Raw genomic sequence first — 17,767 nt, 5'->3', positions numbered from 1 at the left:
GCGGGACGGGTGGTCACTGCTCCCAACCCTTGTAGGAGCTATTGCCGCTATTCCCATCCCTCTGGGAGCAGGGCAGAGGTTTGGGTTGGGAAGCTGTCCTCCCAAGGACCCGTGTGTATCCTCCCTCCAGGCTTCTTTAAGGCTGGAGCAAGGCAGTGGTGCTGTAAGTCCTCAGTTCAAGAAAGTCGTGAACCTGTTGGAGTGAGTCCAGAGCAGGGCCACAAAGACGATCAGAGGGCTGGAACACCTCTGCTGTGAGGAAAGGCTGAGAGAGTTGGGGTTGTTCAGCCTGGAGAAGAGAAGGCTCCGGGGAGACCTTCTTGTGGCCTCTCTATGATTAATAGGGGGCTTATAAGAAAGATGGGGACAGACTTTTCAGCAGGGCCTGCAGCGATAGGGCAAGGGGTAAGGGTTTTAAACTGAAATGGCAGATTCAGACTAGATCCAAGGAAGACTTTTTTTACACTGAGGGTGGTGAAACACTGAACAGGTTGTCCAAAAACGTGGTCGAGGCCCCATCCCTATAAACATTCAAGGCCAGGTTGGACGGGGCTCTGAGCAACCTGATCTAGTTGAAGATGTCCCTGCTCATTGCAGGGGGGTTGGGCTAGATGACCTTTGAAGGTCCCTTCCAACCCAAACCGTTCTGTGATTCTATGTAAGGGAACACCCTCGGGCTGGAGCTTCAGTGCTGCTGGAGTAGAATACAGGCAGCGGAGACATCTCCCTTCCCTTAGCCAGTGCTCTTGTTCAGGGACTCGGGGATTTTCCCCATCAGCAAAAGGCCTTTGACCCGGCATCCTCCCCCTCCTCTCCCTCTCGGTCCCGTCCTCTGGTGCAGGGTCTCCATCCCGCAGTCGGGCTCTGGCCGGCTGCCCTGCACCAGCAGGCAGGGCGAGTGCCACGCTCCCTTTCTCCTGGCAGGTTTTGTGGCCGTATCTCCTGGAATTTGTGACCCCGATACAGTTCACCAATGCCCTGACCCCGCTCTGCAAAAGCCTCATGTATTTGGCCATGAAGAAGCAAGAGGAGGGAGAAAACGCGTCCCTTATCCGTTACGACCTGAATGGTCAGTACTGACCTCCCCCAGCAGACACGGGGGTGCACAAGCCTGGGACTCGTTTGCAGGTCACTGGCTTGCTTTGGGGGCTCTTGGTGGGAGATGCTGTTTTATGCTTTTTTTTCCCCCTTCTGTTTGTAGCAAATCTTCCTTCGCCCTATGCTCTAACGACGAGACTGCTGGTGAGTGGCCTGGAGGCAGAGCTCTTCCTTCCTACCTCCGAAGAAAGCACCCTTCCCTCCCCTGTCCTAGATGGATTAAGAGGAGCCGGCACCGAGCCTGCCCCAGCAAACAGGCAGGGTGAATGCCCCGTTTTGCCCTGCTGCTCCAGGCAGAGGTGCCCGTATCCAGAACCATCGTGCACCTCTTGGGTCGGGTGCAGCCCCATCCCCCTGGCACACAGGAATGTCTCCGTGTGGGTTGTGAAAGCTCAGATTCCCTCTTAGACGCCCAGAGCCACGTAAGCGGGGTGTGCTGCAGTGCAGATCTCCGGCTGTTCTCCCACGGCTTTGAGGAACTGTTCCTCAGCCTTGGGGAGGCTGGGGTTTGCTCCCCTCAGCCCAGGGATGAATCCAGGGTATGGAGACACATTCTCTCCTGACAACATTTCTCTGTCAACAGCTAGAGCAAAAGGAGGAAGCTGTGGTTTCATTGAGGCGTAGTGATCAGTCGCTTCCCAGTATTGCAATTCCTGCGTTTTGTCTCATGTTTTCCGACTCGCAACCTGGAGGTTACTTTCTCTGCTCTAACGCCCTTTGTTCCATCCCCAACCTTTCAGGTTGTATCGTCACAGCCGTACGTAGGAGACTGCCGGGGGACGGCTGCCCTGCGCCTGCTCAACGTACTGCATTACAGCGTCCACCCCACGCTGGACCAGCTGTGGAGCAAGAAGGTCCCTCTCTTAGTGGAGCACATAGAAGGTAGGAAGGGGCTTCTGCTCGGGAGAAACTCTCTGCTGGAGTCACTTTCTCCAAACTGGATTGGGTGTGCCTGGACACTTGGGGGTGTCCAAGAATAGGGTGGGGTACTGCCCACGAGCCTGATGACCCTCGGTACGTTGAAGCTCTCTGAAGAATGCCATTTTCTATTTTAATAAGGGCTTTAATCACCCTGGTGCCACTAATTCCTACCAGGAGCACCTTTGTGTCAAGTACAGGACACACAACATTTGAAGAATGGTCTGCCCCTGCTGCATGAAGTACAGTGAGGATGAGAAACGAGTGTAAAAATGTGCTTTCTCCTAGAGAACACGGAGAAGTCCCTGTCCCAGAAGGAGTGGGAAGAGAAGCTGCTGCTGGTAAGGGTCCCTGTGCCGGGGAGGCAACGGGGCGGTGGGAGGGCAAGGGGCAACCAACTCCAGAGCTCCCCTCGGCTGGGCTTGCCGGGGCTTCACGTGCAGGACAGCAGCATGGGCTGGGTCTGCAGGGGCAGATATTCACCCTCGCCCACCCTGACCACGGTGGCAGAGATGGTCACTCATTGTCACGCTGCCGGGTCGTGCCGCTTTGGAGGCGGAGATGCAGGTCAGCGTAGAGGGTGACTTGCAGTTCCTGCAGGAAAAGTTAAAACTGAGCTTTCAGGCTTGCTGGTGGAACAGCGGTCCCAGGAGTGTCTCCCCACTTAATTGGAGAGCCTTAAAATAGGGCACGGAGAAGCAATTAAAATTGGGCAGGGCTCATCCTGCTCCTCTGATGATGGCAGCGTTACTTGGGTGCAGCTTATCTTGGAAGAGACCTGACCCTTGAGGAAAAAGGCACATTTCTGAGGGGGGTGGGCAACGGGTGGGCAATGGCCGTGTGCTGGCAGGATCTTCTCTGGGGTGGGTAGCCTGCCTTCCGAAGGGCCGGGCAGCCTCCCGTGGTGATCCAGGGGGTGCGTGCTCGCTCGGTGCAGACGAGGGTCCGGGTAGGTCTGACACAAGCCCCCACGTGCTTTATTTATTGCATTGCTCTCACCCCTCCTGGCTGGGGCTCCTCGCTTAGCTAGGAGCTAAGCTAAGCCTGCGGCTGACGACTTTTCCTCCCGCAGTTCCTCCAGGAGACGCTGGCGGCCGTTTCTGACAACACGTGGATTTGCCATTTTGTCACGGAGATGTGCAGGCAGCTGAACAGCTACAACGGCTTCCCGCTGGAGAAGGTGACCGGGGTGGGGGGATCGATGGGCTGGCAGTGCCCGTCCTACTAGCAGGGGCAGAGCCAAATCCGGCCCTCGATGCTTTCTGAAAGCATCCTTCTGCCAAAAGCTTGGCGCTGGGAAAGGGGTGTTAGGAGGGAAGAAAAAATAGCAGGGGGTTAGCGAGGTGGCTGGGCAGGCTTGAAAATGAAATACTGGTCACCCCACAGCCGAATCGCTGACTCGAGGGGTCCCGGCCAGGCTGTGTTGGTCTGCCTGTGCTGGTCAGACCTGATTCAGTCTCTGCAGCTTGTGTTACATCTGCTGCGAATGGGCTTGTAATTAAGTTGAGCAAGAAGCGAGCTGAACCAGGCAGAGAGCTCTCTGGTGCAGAAGGGAAGGAACCGAATGACCCCGTTTTCGACCGCACCGGTGCAGGGGTGTGCTGCGAGCGGTCACCTCCAGGCTGGCGAGGGCAGAGGACAGGGGAGGTCTCGCTGTGGTGGGTCAGGATGGAAGAGGTCTCCCGCGGGCAGGTGGCTGCTGAAGGCTGTGGTGTTTCTGCAGGGATGCAGGAGCAGTCGGAGCTGAGCCTGGCTTGGCTGGTCAGTGGGGGCTCTAGAGGCATCACTGGAAAATCTTTGTCCCTCTGTCGCAGTGATTTTGTTTCTCTCTGGGCAGGAACGAGGGTTTTGTTATACCTGTTCCTGGCTCTCATGAGCGCAGTTGGCTCTTCCTTGGACCGAGCGCTGCTCTGCGATGGGATTTCTGTCCCGGTTCAGCCTGGTGCTGCCAGTGTCCCAGCTGCTTACAGCCAGACTCTGTCCTACACCTTTGCTTTAGGGCATGTGCCTTCAGGGTGCTGCGAGTAGTAATCTGTGTGTGACCAAGCTCAGACTGCCTGCGAGGGCTTGGCAGGGTTTCACGCGGTGGTAACGTTCCTCTTGCTCTTCCAGAACTTCCTGTATAAATGCATCGGGACGACGCTTGGGGCATGCGCCAGCAAAGACCTTGTGCAAAAGCAGCTCCAGGAGCTCCTGGAAACAGCCCGATACCATGAGGAGGCAGAAAGGGAGGTGAGGAGGAGTTGTACCAAACACCCCAAGGGTCATCCTGATGGACCAGGAGAGCAGCCCTAGCATGCTGACCTCTCTCTTTTCCGCTCCCACCATGCCTGGCCTGGGCTTGTATCTCCTGGAGAATGGCTTGTAGGGTAGGTTGCAGCATCTGGGTGAACGTGCCCAGAAAAGCGAAGAGAGCCCACCTGCAGCAACCCAATGGCAAGAGGGCTCTGAAGCTGGGTGAGAAGCAGGGGATGCCTTAGGGACACTGCCTCAGGTGGTGTGTGGCCCCAGACTGGGACAGAGTGCTGTTTGCCAGCCCTGAGCGTGCTGGCAGAGCTGCTTCCTCTGGGAAGTCATAGAATCGACTCATAGAATGGTTTTGGGTTGGAAGGGACCATAAAGATCATCTAGTTCCAACCCCCCTGCCATGGGCAGGGACACTAGACCAGGTTGCTCAAAGCCCCAAACAACCTGGCCTTGAACGCTTCCAGGGATGAGGCATCCACAGCCTCTCTGGGCAACCTGGGCCAGTGCCTCGCCACCCTCATCATAAAAAAATTTCTTCCTTATGTCCAATCTAAACTCACCCTCCTTCAGTTTAAAACTATTGCCCCTTGTTCTGTCACTACAGGCTTTGGTAAAAGTCTGTCCCCACCTTTCTTATAAGCCCCCTATTAAGTATAGAAAGGCCACAATAAGGTCTTCCTGCAGCCTTCTCTTCTCCAGGCTGAACAACCCCAACTCTCTCAGCCTTTCCTCACAGCAGAGGTGTTCCAGCCCTCGGACCATTCCCGTGTCCCTCCTCTGGACCCGCTCCAACAGGTCCGTGTCTGTCTCTTGCTGGGGACCCCAGAGCTGGACGCAGTGCTCCAGGGGGTCTCACCTGATCGGAGCAGAGGGGCAGAATCCCCTCCCTGGACCTGCTGGCCACGCTGCTCTGGATGCAGCCCAGGGTACGGTTGGGTTTCTAGGCTGTGAGCGCACATTGCCGGCTCATGTCCTGTTTGTCACCCACCAGTGTCCCCCAGTCCTCCGCAGGGCTGCTCCCCATCCATCCATCCCCCAGTCTGTGCTGGGACTGGGGCTTGCCCCGACCCACGTGCAGGACCTTGCACTTGGCCTTGTTGAACCTCATGAACTGACCCACAAATCCTTTGGTGCCAGGAGGGTCTCTGCAGGTTTCAAGGGGGAAGGTGCTGTGACAGCCTGGGACACGTCTGGAGCTGCTGGGGCTCCGCTACTGCCAGGTGCCATCTCGTGGGCAGAGCTGTCATCGTTGTCCCATCCCCGGCAGCCTGCCTGGCTCTGCATGTGTGACAGCCCAGCCAGCCTCTGCCTGCTGCCAGAAAGGGCTTTTGGGCTCCTGCTTCATCCTTGGGCTGGGGTTCGTGTAGCCCCGCAGGTTTGGGGAGTTAAGCCAGAGCCACAGGAAAAAAAACAGGAGTTTTCTCCTGGCTTGGCTGCCTGTCCTGGCTTGCCGTGGGGTCAGATGGGCTCAGTGCCCTGCTTCGACAGCCAACTGTTAGATTAGCGTGGCTGGATCACGAAACGTTCCCATCTTCTGCAGCGTTAACTCGTGTCTCCGGTGTGAGCTCTTGCTCCCTCGGACCCTCCTGGGTTGCACCGTCCCTGCGGCAGGGAGGGGACCTAGCTCTTCCCACTGCCCTGGGCTGCAGCCCACCGAGCTGGTGTCACCCTGGGGGCTGTGGCAGCGTCTCCCCCTGCTCCCCAGAGCATCTCCGGCTGGTGAGACGTTTCTCTGGGCTCCAGCAGCTCTTGGCTGCACCAGGATGGTCTGGTGACATCTCCGCCTTCTTGTGCTCTGCTCCACCGAGCCTCACACCCACCATAACACCACAGACCACCCACCATAAGACCACAGACAGCTGGGGATGCTGCTCCACCTTTCCTGGGCAACCTCCAGCTCATGTGCTCAAGTCATAGAATGATGGAATGGTTTGGGTGGGAAGCGGCCTTCAAAGGTCATCTAGTCCACCCCCCCTGCCATGAGCAGGGACATCTTCAACTCGATCAGGTTGCTCAGAGCCCCGTCCAACCTGACCTGGAATGTTTCCAGGGATGGGGCATCAACCACTTCTCTGGGCAGTCTGTGCCAGTGCCTCATCACCCCCATTGTAAAAAATTTCTTCCTTATATCTAGTCTGAATCTCCCCTCTTTTAGTTTAAAACCCTTACCCCTTGTCCTGTTGCTACAGGCTCTGCTAAAAAGTCATCTGCTTGTGGATGCTTTGCAGCATTTTCTTTACCACCAGCTCAGACTCTCCTTTGCCACCCTGGAGCTGGGGCTGGGGTTTCATAGAATGGTTTCGGTTGGAAGGGTCCTTAAAGGTCATCTAGTTCCAACCCTCTGCCATGGGCAGGGATGCCTTCCACTAGACCAGGTTACTCAAAGCCCCATCCAACCTGGCCTTGAACGCTTCCAGGGATGCGGCATCCACAGCCTCTCTGGGCAACCTGGGCCAGTGCCTCACCATGCTCATCGTAAAGAAAATTCTTCCTTATGTCCAGTCTAACCCTGTCCTCTTTCAGTTTAAAACTGTTGCCCCTTGTCCTGTCACTACAGGCCTTGGTAAAAAGTCTTTGTCTTTCTTATAAGCCCTCTTTAAGTATAGAAAGGCTGCAAGAAGGTCTCCCCGGAGCCTTCTCTTCTCCAGGCTGAACAACCCCAACTCTCTCAGCCTTTCTCCATAGCAGAGGTGTTCCAGCCCTCGGACCATTCCCGTGTCCCTCCTCTGGACCCGCTCCAACAGGTCCGTGTCTGTCTCGTACTGGGGACCCCAGAGCTGGACGCAGTGCTCCAGGGGGTCTCACCTGATCGGAGCAGAGGGGCAGAATCCCCTCCCTGGACCTGCTGGCCACGCTGCTCTGGATGCAGCCCAGGGTACGGTTGGCTTTCTGGGCTGGAAACGCGCATTGCCGGGTCATGTTGAGCTTCTCATCAACCAACACCCCCAAGTCCTTCTCCTCAGGGCTGCTCTCAGTCCAGTTATTGCCCAGCCTGTATTTGTGCTTGGGATCACCCCAGCCCATGTGCAGGACCTTGCACTTGGCCTTGTTGAACTCTGTGAGGTTCACAGAGTCCCACCTCTCAAGGCTGCCAACGTCCCTCTGGCTGGCATCCCTTCCCTCCAGCGTGTCGACCGCACCACACAGCTCGGTGTCGTCGGCAAGCTTGCTGAGGGTGCGCTCGATCCCACTGTCCCTGTTGCCACCAAAGATGTTAAACAGCGCCGGTCCCAATATCAGCCCCTGAGGAACACCACTCGTTGCTGCTCTCCACTCGGACATCAAGCTGTTGACTGCAACTCTTTGAGTGTGACCATCCAGCCAATTCCTTGGCCACCGAGCGGTCAATCCATCAAATCCATGTCTCTCCAATTTAGAGACAAGGATGTTGTGCAGGGCAATGTCAAATGGTTTGCACAAGTCCAGGTAGATGACGTCCATCGCTCTTCCCTTATCCACCAGTGCTGTAACGCAGTCGTAAAAGGCCACCAAATTTGTCAGCCATGATTTGCCCTTAGTGAAACCATGTTGGCTGCGCCAGTCATCTCCTTATTTTCCACGTGCCTTAGCATAGTTTCCAGGAGGATCCGCTCCATGGTCTTGCCGGGCACAGAGGCGAGACTGACTGGCCTGTAGTTCCCTCGGTCTTCCTTTTTTCCCTTTTTAAAAACAGGGGTTACGTTTCCCTTTTTCCAGTCAGCGGGAACTTCCCCGGACCGCCACGACTTAGCGCACTTGAGCAAGGGTTGAGTTTTTCCTGCCCATCCTGGCCAGGCTCATGTTCCAACTTCTCTTTAAACTCAGCCGAGCGGGATCCTGCGCTCGGCCAGCATCGCTGCACCGTGGTGCTCTGCCCGGCTCGATCTCCCCACCGCCGAGCGCTCCCCCCCGCTTGCAGCTGCCTTTAAGTGCAGTGCAAACACAAGCTAATGGTGCCTGGCTTTGCTCCAGCTTATGCAACTCCGTCAAGGGCTGCTCTTGAATAAACTGTTTATGGAGTTTCAGCCCGGCTCGCTAGACCTCCTGGAGGCATAGCAGAAAGGCAGGACCTGCTAAGCCTGCTTTGCTCTTGCTTCCAGCCAAAGCACTCGACCGGGCTCCCGTCTCCCGCGGAGCGGCTGACATCTGCCCGCTGGAGAGCGTGCCGTGTCTGTCCTGCCTCTGTGGCTCCTCTCGAGCCGTGTCCCGGCCTGTCACCCAGACAAGAACGGCGTTATTGTGCCCTGTGTCCCCTGGAGGCAAGTCCCTGCCCTGGGAGAGGGGAGCGCTGGCTGCCAGGACTGCTCCCAGCTGGGCACAGCTCAGGTGCCGGGAATTAAACCAATAAACAGGCTCTCTTTAAGTGTCAGCTGGGGCTGGTGAATTAATAGCTTTCTGCTAATGTGTTTTCGCTGCTTCCTCCAGGGACTTGCTTCCTGCTTTGGGATATGTGCAATAAATCACCTGGAGGAAACCCTGGCCAAGCTGGAAGATTTTGTTAGGTCTGATGTCTTCAAGAAATCTGTGGGACTGTTCAGCATCTTCAAGGTAAGAGCCAAAGGGCCCCCGCAGCGACACAGCGTGCAGCAAAAGGCTCACGCAGGCTTCTTCAGATACGGCGTGTGCTGGAGCGGTCCTCGGGAAAGGAGTTAATTTCCTGCCTCGGTGTGTTTGGCTTGGGGCTGGGATACCCTTTGCCTCTCCGGAGAGCCGCTCTTGGCATCGGAGCCTGCTTGGCATTAGCTCCCAGCTCTCAGCCGTCCGCTTCTGCAGACTCACGTCCCGGTAAAGCTGCTCGCTTGCTGGGTGGGCTGGAGTAAGCTGTAACTTGGCTTCTGCGCCCGTCAGGGGACCCCGGCCTGACGTGGAGCGTGGTTTGGCTGTCACCCACGTTAGTGCTCGACAGAAATCCCCGAGCGACTCCTGCAGCCGAGCCCACGCCCCAGGAGACGGGGTTGTTTCGCACCCTGAGTGCTTGCAGCAAGAGCCTTTCCTCGGACCTTCTGACCCGGGTGGCTGTTTTAACTCCCAGACTCTAAGACTGGGTGTTTGAGGGACAGGACTGCTTTTGTGTGGGCACGCAAGAGACCCTGGCCCATGACAGAAGGGTGTCCAGAGCTCGGGAGCAGGGCGAGGAAGCCCTCGTGCAGCCAGGGATCCCTCATCCCTGCCCTGCTTCTCAGGATTTGGTACCAGGAGGGTCAGCCATGAACTGCTCCCCGGGACGGCGCAGGTGAAGCCTTTCAGCCGCGCTGGTTGATGGGCAGTGGATGCTGATTTCTAGTATGGTAGTTAACCAGGTTAACTTGGCCAAGCTGGGGCTCACGTGTTTCCCCGCAGGGCTCTAACGGGTAACGCTCGATGGCAAACTGGGGCTCGTGCCTCGGACAGAGACGTGCCGTTAGTGCAGCTCGTGCTCGGATGCCTGATGCTCCATCAGGGCTCTGGAGGTCTCTGCCACCGCCAAAAGGTTGGGAAGCAAAGGTCCGAAACCTGCTCGGAGCGGCCTTTGTCTTCTAGGGGGTACCTTCAGCTGGTCAGGCAGACCACGTCCTCGTGAGACCTGGGAAGAGCCAGCCTTGGCTTCCCCACCAGTCCCCCCCGTTAACTTTCTCATCTGTTGTAACAGGACCGTAGTGACAACGAAGTGGAGAAAGTAAAGAGCACTCTGATCCTGTGCTATGGATACGTAGCTATGTACGCACCCAAGGAGCTGGTGCTGTCCAGGATTGAAGCAGACATCCTGAAGAACATCTTCCAGTACTTCAACACTAAGGTAAGCTGTTGGGGAGGATCCTCCCGGGGAGGGAGAGCACACCTGGGTGAGCTGGAGCAGCCAGGCTGTTCTGGATGCTCTGCCCGAAGGATCTCGCTGGGACCCGTGGGCAGCCCCTGGGAGAAGGTCATTCACCCTGGAGTGTGCTCACTCGTGCATTGCTAATGTGTTTTGTTTTTTCACTTGTTCAGGTTCTGGGAATAAAGGTAGAAACCAAGGTACAGTGTGAGGCATTAAATCTGAACTACTCTCTGCTCTTTCCTGCTGTCTCTGTCTGCCTCTTGCCCAGGGTTCCCCTCGAGAGCAGCCCCGTGCTGTGCTCACAGCGGTGCTTCCTCTGCCCCTGGTGACCGGGAGAGCTGCGGGAGCTGCTGCTCCTCACCCTGAGCCCCCCAGCCCGGTCCTCTGTGCTGGAACCGTGGCCTCAAAGTGCCAACACTCACAGCAGAGGGGAAGGGGAAAAAAAATGCCTTTCTGGCAGGACAGCAGCCGTAGGTGAAAGCGTGGCTCGAGTGGGCACCGCTGCGGTGAAATCCTGAGCTGACCAAAGGCTGTGTTGGTCTCCCACGGGTGTCTGTGGTTGAGCTCGCTGCCCACGGGCAGACCTGAGCCTGTCGCCTTCCACCCGTTCTGCTGAGGAGGCGCCTTTCCTGCGAGCTCTGCGTGGCTGGAGCTCGCAGAGCTGTCCCCAGGAGGGAGCGAGCCAGTTTAGGTTTGGAATCGTGGCAAGACGAGCCGTGCCTGCCCTGGGAGGCGAGGGTTGGGGCTCCCCCCCCCCCCCCCCCCCCCCGAGCCACTCCAGGGCTCAGGGCAGTCGTACGGCACGGTGCTCGCCTCCCCTGCCTGCCGAGAGGGCGGTCAGGCAGCCCCTCCGGCTGTCCCCGCACGTGCTTTGTTGGGGGAAACTTGGGGACTCCAGAGACCGAGCTGCAACCCACCGCTCGGCCAAAATCCACTAAACTAATTTTCTTGCTTCTCCCTGGAACAATCATTCAACGGGCAGGTATTAGAACCCAGATTACTATCCTGGGGGCAACGAGGGGCTGTATTTTTATATTTCTCCTTTTAAAGGCTGAACAAGAAAAATGGCATTTGTCAAGTTGAACTGTCAGGCCAAGGACTCCTTCTCCAGACTCCACTAATGCATTTTCCTTCTGGGCTCCCGCTGGCACTAACAGCTTCTGCAGAGCATCTCTGGCCCCTCAGCCGGGGACCTTCTCGCTCAAGCCCTCCCCTGGCTCCTTGCCCTTCTGAGGGCATTGCCTGAGGGCTGGGACGAGGGGAGCGCTTTTAATTGGGGTGCTTCCTCTCAACCCCGTGTCGGCTGTCCTAGACCCCAAGCTGTGTAGGAAGAAGAGCTCCTGGCAACTTCTGGAGTTGCCTTGAGCATCTCTGTGCTCAGGGTGCTGCCTCGGCGGGGAGAAGGGAGACCAGGGAGCTGCTGGTGCCCAGCTAGCCTGTGACACTGGGGACAGGGTGTCCTTCTGCTCCCCGGTCACCAGAGAGCCTGAAAAGTGGATAAAGAGCAGAGAGCTGAGCCCACACGCTACTAACAGCGCAGACCAAGCTGTTGTGCTGAGCCTGAGCACCAGTTTCCTTGGAGGGACACCGGTGCTGGGTGGGATGACGAGTTACGGTTTGTGTGGTAAGCCTGGTCTTCACGTCTCACCCTGGGTTCTGCTCTCAGGACCTGACCCTGAAGCTGTGCCTCATCCGGAGCATCTGCATGATCAGCCAAGCCATCTACAAAGGCGTCAAGTGCGGGGACTTCATCTTCTCCCGCAAAGCTGAGCTTGTGGCCCAGATGGTGGTAAGAGCAAGCCCTGGAGGGTGGCCTGGCTTGGGGCTGGTCTAGAGGACACCGGGGGAGGTTCGCGGGTGAGGGTTAAGCGCAGGCGTAGCTGGAGCTGTGGCCTGGGTACCTCATGGGAAGGGCAGGTATGCGTTTGCCCTGCTGAGTCCCCGTCCCCACGCGTCTGCCGGGCTCTGCTGTGGCAGGGTACTGCTGTCCTCCACGGACCTGCAGCGTGGGCTCTGCCTGCCCCTCGAGAGGGGGAAGGTCCCAGCGGGGAGCCGAGCGGCGGGAGGATGGCTTGCTGCAAGCAAAAGCAGACTTGCAGTGAGCGATGGTGCTGCATCTCCGCTGCCCGAGGCGTGGGGCTGTTGTGCAGCATTTGGGGCGTTGGGCTGATGTGGCGTGGCTCCTGGCTCGCTGTCCTGGGGAGGCCGGGTTTCCAGGCAGCTTCCTATGCCCGTAGTGGGATGGAGGTGGATGTGACCGTAACCATCACCTTGTTCTGCTTTCCAGGAGTTCATAAAAGCAGAACCGCTGGAGACGATGCGGACGCCGGTTCGCCAGCGGGCAATGATCACCTGCACTTACCTGGTGTATCCTTCCTCCGCGCCCATCCCTGCGGGAATGCCGCTTGCAGGGCAGCGCTCGCTGGAGCCGCTGTGCCCGCAGAGCCTGACCCCGCTCCCCGGTTTGCCCTGCGGGTCTGACGGCAGAGCCAAGGTGCTCTCCCTCGGCGGGCACGTTAATAGAGCTGCGCTAGACACAGTGGGACTGGACGGTCTGGCCGCCGGCTAGCTTCCCCCAGCGCTCTCGGGCTCAGTCCTCGTTGGACTCGGCAGTAAGTGTTCTTTGTACAAACCGGAGCCAAGGGCACGGCACTCTCAATTACACAAAGATGACTTCTGAGCTCCAGCTAAAAATACTCAGCGCGTCACAGCTCCTGACACAGATACTGGGAACGCTCTGCCTGCTTCCGATTAAAGCCGGTGCCACTGAGTGTAGAGTCAAGTCAGCAGGAATGCATTTTAAGATCCTTGTTCCCTGCTTACCCAGGTGAAAGGCACTCCTGTAGCGCTCCATGCATCCGTGTTGCTTCCTTAACCTGGGATCAGCATCCTGGAGCCCCACCTCAGCGACCCCGACAGGACAGAGCTGATTGACACCTGCCTCGCTAGCGTGCTTGCCCTTCCACCGCTGGAACTGGTGAAGGAGAGAGAGGAGAACGGAGGCAATGCCTTACACAAGGAGGTGCGGTATCCAGCGCCAGCAGGCTTGAGGCAGGCAAGGAGTTGCCTGTGCTGCTCGGATTGCTGCCTGGAGCTAGCGCTGGCAGCACAAAGCCGACGCGGAGCTAACATCGGGTCGCTCGCGACCCGTCAGGGTGGTACGGCTTTGTTCTGCGGCGTGGGAGCTGCGGTCACGGCTGCTCCGGGACGTTGGTTTCGGGGCAGCGCGCAGATGCCGTTTCACAGTCCCGTGAGCCGTCGGGTCCTGTGGCCCCAGCATCTCCCTGGCAGCAGATCAGCCGTGGGAAAGGCCTGTTTTCAATTCAGCTGGGCACCTTGGGGGAAGCAAGCTGCACTGTTTCCTCTGCTCACTTATCTCTTGAAAAGGCCTGGCCCTTCTGCGCGCTGATAGCAAGTGAGAAAATATGAGCTTATCAGCAAGTCCAAATGCTGCTAATAAGAGCATGAACTCCCTCGAGGGAAAAAATCAAATGATCCTGGAAACCCTGCAGGGTAGAAGGGGCCTTTACATAACTAGCTTTTGAAAGGCTGCAGCTGCTTCTCAGTTGTGGTTGAGTGCTTAATGAATGAAAATAACATGCTGCTAATGAAGTTGTTGCAGCTGCTGGGTGGCTGCAGAGCAGCCCTGTGCTCCACCGTATCGCCTGCCGCTGCTGCGGCTCCTTCAAGGTGAGCTGCAGAGCAGGAGCCTGGGGCTCTGACTGTCCCCGGCTAGTGTTTGCAGGCATCTGGCCTAAAAGTTTTAAGTTAATAATCTTTTTCCCCTTCCCTTCCATCCTACGAAGCTTTGTAGTTTTTATTTTTTGGAGTTTATGCCCAAATAAGTCCTGGAAGGAAACTGTAAGCATCTTCAAAGGGCTCGTTCAGGCTGGGCTCGCTGGAATTTATCCCCAAATGGGAGAAGGACCAAATTCCCTTCTGGAAAGCCTCCACTGAAGCATCTGTGCTAGTGTTCTCGGCTCTGGCTAGCTGCTGGCACTCGGCACAGATCACGGCCACCGCTGGTGCTGACTCCCGCCATGTGTCCAGCACTTCCAGTGAAGGTGGATTTTGCAAACTGGGTTTCAGTCTCTGCTGCTGCATTTTCCTACTGAGCTGGAGGTGACCGTATCTTGGCACCCGACACCCGGGAGAGTCCTACAAGCTGAGAATAGGTGCAGAGAGAGATCTCTTCCTCCTTGCCTGCCTGGGCTGGCTCTCTGGGATGAGATGCAGTGCTTGCGTAGTCTGTGATCAGTCTTTCCTCCTTAGATGCTGTATGGTGACACCATCAGTGCCCTTAAAGACCTGCTGAAGAGACTCCTGCAGAGGAACTTGACCCCCCATGGGCTGCAGGACATGTTTGCGGTAGGTGCAGCCTGGCTTTGGTGGAGGAAGAAGCAGGGAAACAGAGGTGCCTGCCCGCCGGCCAGAGGTCACGAGGCAGGGACAGCTTTGGACCCAGAGCAAGACTTAGTGAGACCGGTCCTCGCTTCTCCGTGTGACGTGAGGTCCGGTGTGACCCTAGTGTGAGCTGCAGGTGGTGGACGCGCAGCACGGCTGCTCTGGTGTGGTGCTCAGGCTGCCTGGTTGGGGCAGGGTCTCTAGGGGAGGACGCATGCCATTGCCCCTTCGGGGATGCCCGCTGGTGCCCGAGAAGGGTGGTCAGCACGCGGGTGATGAGGAGGTCTCTGGTAGTGGGGGGGGACGCACACGCAGCCTCACCAGGAGGCAGAGACCCAGCGTTGTCCTGCAGATGAGCCAGGGTAAGCCGGTGGGGTCAGGGATGCGGTTCCCGCAGCCCACGCCTGCGCCACGGGTCGCTGGGCTGAAGGACGCCTTGGCTGCTCGCGGCAAAGCAGCCGAGCTTCTGCTCTCCTTTCTGCTGCTCTTCCCCTGTAGCATTTGGGCCCCTGGATCAAGTCGAACAAGGAACACGAGCGGCAGCGGGCAGTGGAGGTCAGCGCTGCCTTGCTGGACTTCTACCTGAGCAAGCTGAACGTCAGCGTAAGTAAAGGCAGAGCTCGAACGTCTTCCTCGCTGCTGCTGTCAGCCTTGCTGGGGCTCGTGTCTACGTCCCTCCCTGGGGGGGTGGCGCGAAGGGGGTCTTTGCGGCGGTAGGGAAACGCCGCGCTCGCGGCCCCGTGCTCTCCTCGCTAGCGTCGCCCGTGTTCGTCGTCCCCGCAGACCGTCATCCCCTTCTACAACCTCGGCGTCCTGATCGCGCTCTTCTCCCCGCGCTGCTCGGACTCCTTGGCCGGCGTTCGCCAGCACGCCGTCGACTGCGTCTACTGCCTGCTCTACATCCAGCTGTGCTACGAAGGTGGGCGCGCGGGCGGCGGAGGGTGGTTTTGGCGGGTGCCAAGAAGGCAGCAGGAGCCTTCTTCTCCGCAGCTGGGCAGACGGGGTGCACGTCCCATCCCTCCACGTACGTGATCCCGAAGGAGTAAAGCCGCAAGCGCGGTTTGCCGCAGAAGCGGGGCTGGTGGAGAACATCACGGGAGAGTTTGAAGGGCTCTCTCCGATGCTCGAGTGCGGGCGAGCAGGTTTCTGAGCCTGCCTTCCAGCCTGGCGTTCTCCCTTCTCTCCGGGAGAGGTCAGTCCTCCACTTCAGATGGCCTGAGCGGAGGCATCGAGAGAAGCGAAGCCGCTGCAGCGCCAGGAGAGGACTTTCTGGGTCCTGCTCTCCAGAGCAGTGTGGCTCCTTGCAGGGCAAGAGCTTCTGGCCCTTGGCAGCAGCTTTGGTTTCTTGGCTCCTTCCTGAGAGCTGGGCCCGCTCGGGAGTGAAACCCAGCTCTCCGCAGCACGTGGGTGTAAAACACGAGGAATGCTGTTCGCTGAATGCTCCCTCTGAATCCAGGTTTCGCCCGGGATCACCGAGATGAGATGGTGGAGGGGCTGAAAGCTCTGAAGAAAGGCCTGGAGGAGCCCGACTTCACCGTTCTCTTCCATACCTGCAACAACATTGCCATGGTAAGGTGGAGGGCAAACCCAGCACGGCCCTGGTCTTCGCAGGGTGGTGGAGCGGTGGAGCGGGAGCTGCAGAGGACTTGATGCCTCATCTGTTCTGACCAGCCACGCGGTCTGGACGCTGCTGGGGAGCCCCAGTCCCGCACCAGGAAACAAACCGCCGCGGTCTTCTCCTCTCCTCCAGCTGGAGAGGTCTTCTGGCCTGGCCAGGGGATGCTCAGAGCATCTCACCCCCCCTTGGGAAGCTGCTGGTCCCCTCTTTGGGCATGAAGCCCCCAATGAGGACATCTGCGCAGACACTCTCTGGGGGCACAGTGGATGTCAGTGGGGACTCGTGCCTGGCTGTGCTGTAGCTTAGTGCATCCGTTCGGGGGTCTTGACGGGCAGCCTGAACTCTTCAGCCACCAATGCTCCCAGCGCTGGGGTCGAAAACTTACTTTGCTGTAGATGATGCAAATAGTTCCTGTCCATGTCATCTAAAAGCTAAGGTGGAGTGGAGGTGGTCTAGCTCAGCCCTGTGGGACCTGCCTGGGGCCCCAGCACGCTCCATGGAGGACACTTTGGTACGTCGTGCTCCTCAGTGGAAGCTGCTGGCTGAAGGAAGCCCTCAAGGCCCCATCGCTGGCTGTGCTCTCCTGTGGAGCATGGGGTGCTTGGCTCAGGAGCTGCAGCTACTGGGCTCCTGGCCACCTCCCAGTATGGCAGCAGTGTTGGTAAAGTGGTTCAGTGCAACTTTATACCCAGATGTGGCTCCCAAACCGCTGTGATTTGAGTGAGGTGGACAGCATCTGGGGTCTGGTGGCGAGGGATGGGTTGAGGGTGACTCGAGAGAGAGCTGCATGGATGAACTCCTCCTTGATGGCCATTTTCTATGCTGAGAGCTCTGCAAGCATTGCTCCAGAAGGACTTGTAGCTGTAGAGAAGCTGGTAGTATCTTTTTGTCCTGGAAAAGCTGCCGTTCCTCAAATGTTGTCACTCCGGTGAACAGTCCACCTACTAACTTCTCTACTGAGCAGCTTATTCCACCATCAGGTCTGGAGACTGTGATGAGACCTGGGGGAGCATCCTCCCAGTGGTTGGGGGGTGGCCAGAGTGGCTTGGTCATGCTGTCCCAACCCATCCCAAGAGAGCCCCAGGTTATCTGGCCATGCTGGCCAGCAGCACGGGGCAGGTGGCCTCTTGCCTCCTTCGGGGCTGTAGCCTGGCCCTTGCTCCCTCCGTTACCGCCGATTTGGGGTCCTGGCTGATGCTCCTGCAGGGCACCGAGCCGAGGAACGGCTGTCCTGCTGCCTGCAGCCAGGGAAGCTGCGCAGGGGCCCCTTTGTGCGGCGTCATCGAAGGGACCGCTCTCTTCAGAGAGTGACAAAACCCCGCTGCTTAACTCCGCTTGCCCTCTGCTTAGGTGATTGGGAAGCGCGTCCCTCCGGACCAGCTGATGAGCCTCCTGCTCGCCATGTTCGAGGGGCTGGCGGACCCCGATAAGAACTGTTCCCGAGCAGCCACCGTCATGATCAACTCCCTCCTCAAGGAGCGCGGAGGTGTCTTGCAGGAGAAGGTAAGCTGCCGCTGCTTGGCCTCGGCGCTGCCTCCGTGGTCCAAACGCGGCCCTGGAGAGGCAGCTCCAGCCTCCGTGGTCCAGCCCTGGAGAGGCAGCTCCAGCCGGGTTGCGCTGCCTCCCGTTCTTTCCACGCGCGTCGCCGGATAACTTCCCGCTTGCAGCTCCAGCAGCTGGTTTGCTGGGCTTGGTGGGCTTCTCTG

The 17,767-nt window shown here is 58.2% G+C and overlaps 1 protein-coding gene across 3 annotated transcripts in view; it reads left to right on the top strand.

Annotated features, from left to right (window-relative positions):
- The window catches only part of MROH1 (maestro heat like repeat family member 1), a 57,487-nt gene that overhangs the window by 18,691 nt on the left and 21,029 nt on the right, over positions 1 to 17,767 (top strand). For all 3 annotated transcript variants that reach the window (XM_049820059.1, XM_049820041.1, XM_049820050.1), the window contains exons 15-31: positions 925 to 1,069; positions 1,202 to 1,242; positions 1,839 to 1,980; positions 2,305 to 2,357; positions 3,089 to 3,196; positions 4,129 to 4,248; positions 8,668 to 8,790; positions 9,872 to 10,018; positions 10,210 to 10,236; positions 11,706 to 11,828; positions 12,327 to 12,406; positions 12,926 to 13,061; positions 14,312 to 14,407; positions 14,942 to 15,046; positions 15,227 to 15,362; positions 15,900 to 16,012; positions 17,412 to 17,564. In XM_049820059.1, coding sequence (XP_049676016.1) covers positions 925 to 1,069; positions 1,202 to 1,242; positions 1,839 to 1,980; positions 2,305 to 2,357; positions 3,089 to 3,196; positions 4,129 to 4,248; positions 8,668 to 8,790; positions 9,872 to 10,018; positions 10,210 to 10,236; positions 11,706 to 11,828; positions 12,327 to 12,406; positions 12,926 to 13,061; positions 14,312 to 14,407; positions 14,942 to 15,046; positions 15,227 to 15,362; positions 15,900 to 16,012; positions 17,412 to 17,564 — 1,848 coding nt within the window. The remainder of the gene's footprint in view (positions 1 to 924; positions 1,070 to 1,201; positions 1,243 to 1,838; positions 1,981 to 2,304; positions 2,358 to 3,088; positions 3,197 to 4,128; positions 4,249 to 8,667; positions 8,791 to 9,871; positions 10,019 to 10,209; positions 10,237 to 11,705; positions 11,829 to 12,326; positions 12,407 to 12,925; positions 13,062 to 14,311; positions 14,408 to 14,941; positions 15,047 to 15,226; positions 15,363 to 15,899; positions 16,013 to 17,411; positions 17,565 to 17,767) is intronic.

Source organism: Accipiter gentilis, chromosome 2, assembly GCF_929443795.1.
Source record: "Accipiter gentilis chromosome 2, bAccGen1.1, whole genome shotgun sequence".
Classification (NCBI taxonomy): Eukaryota; Metazoa; Chordata; class Aves; order Accipitriformes; family Accipitridae; genus Astur; species Astur gentilis.
Note: the sequence above shows the minus strand (reverse complement) of the source record. Positions and strands in the feature narration are given on the sequence as shown.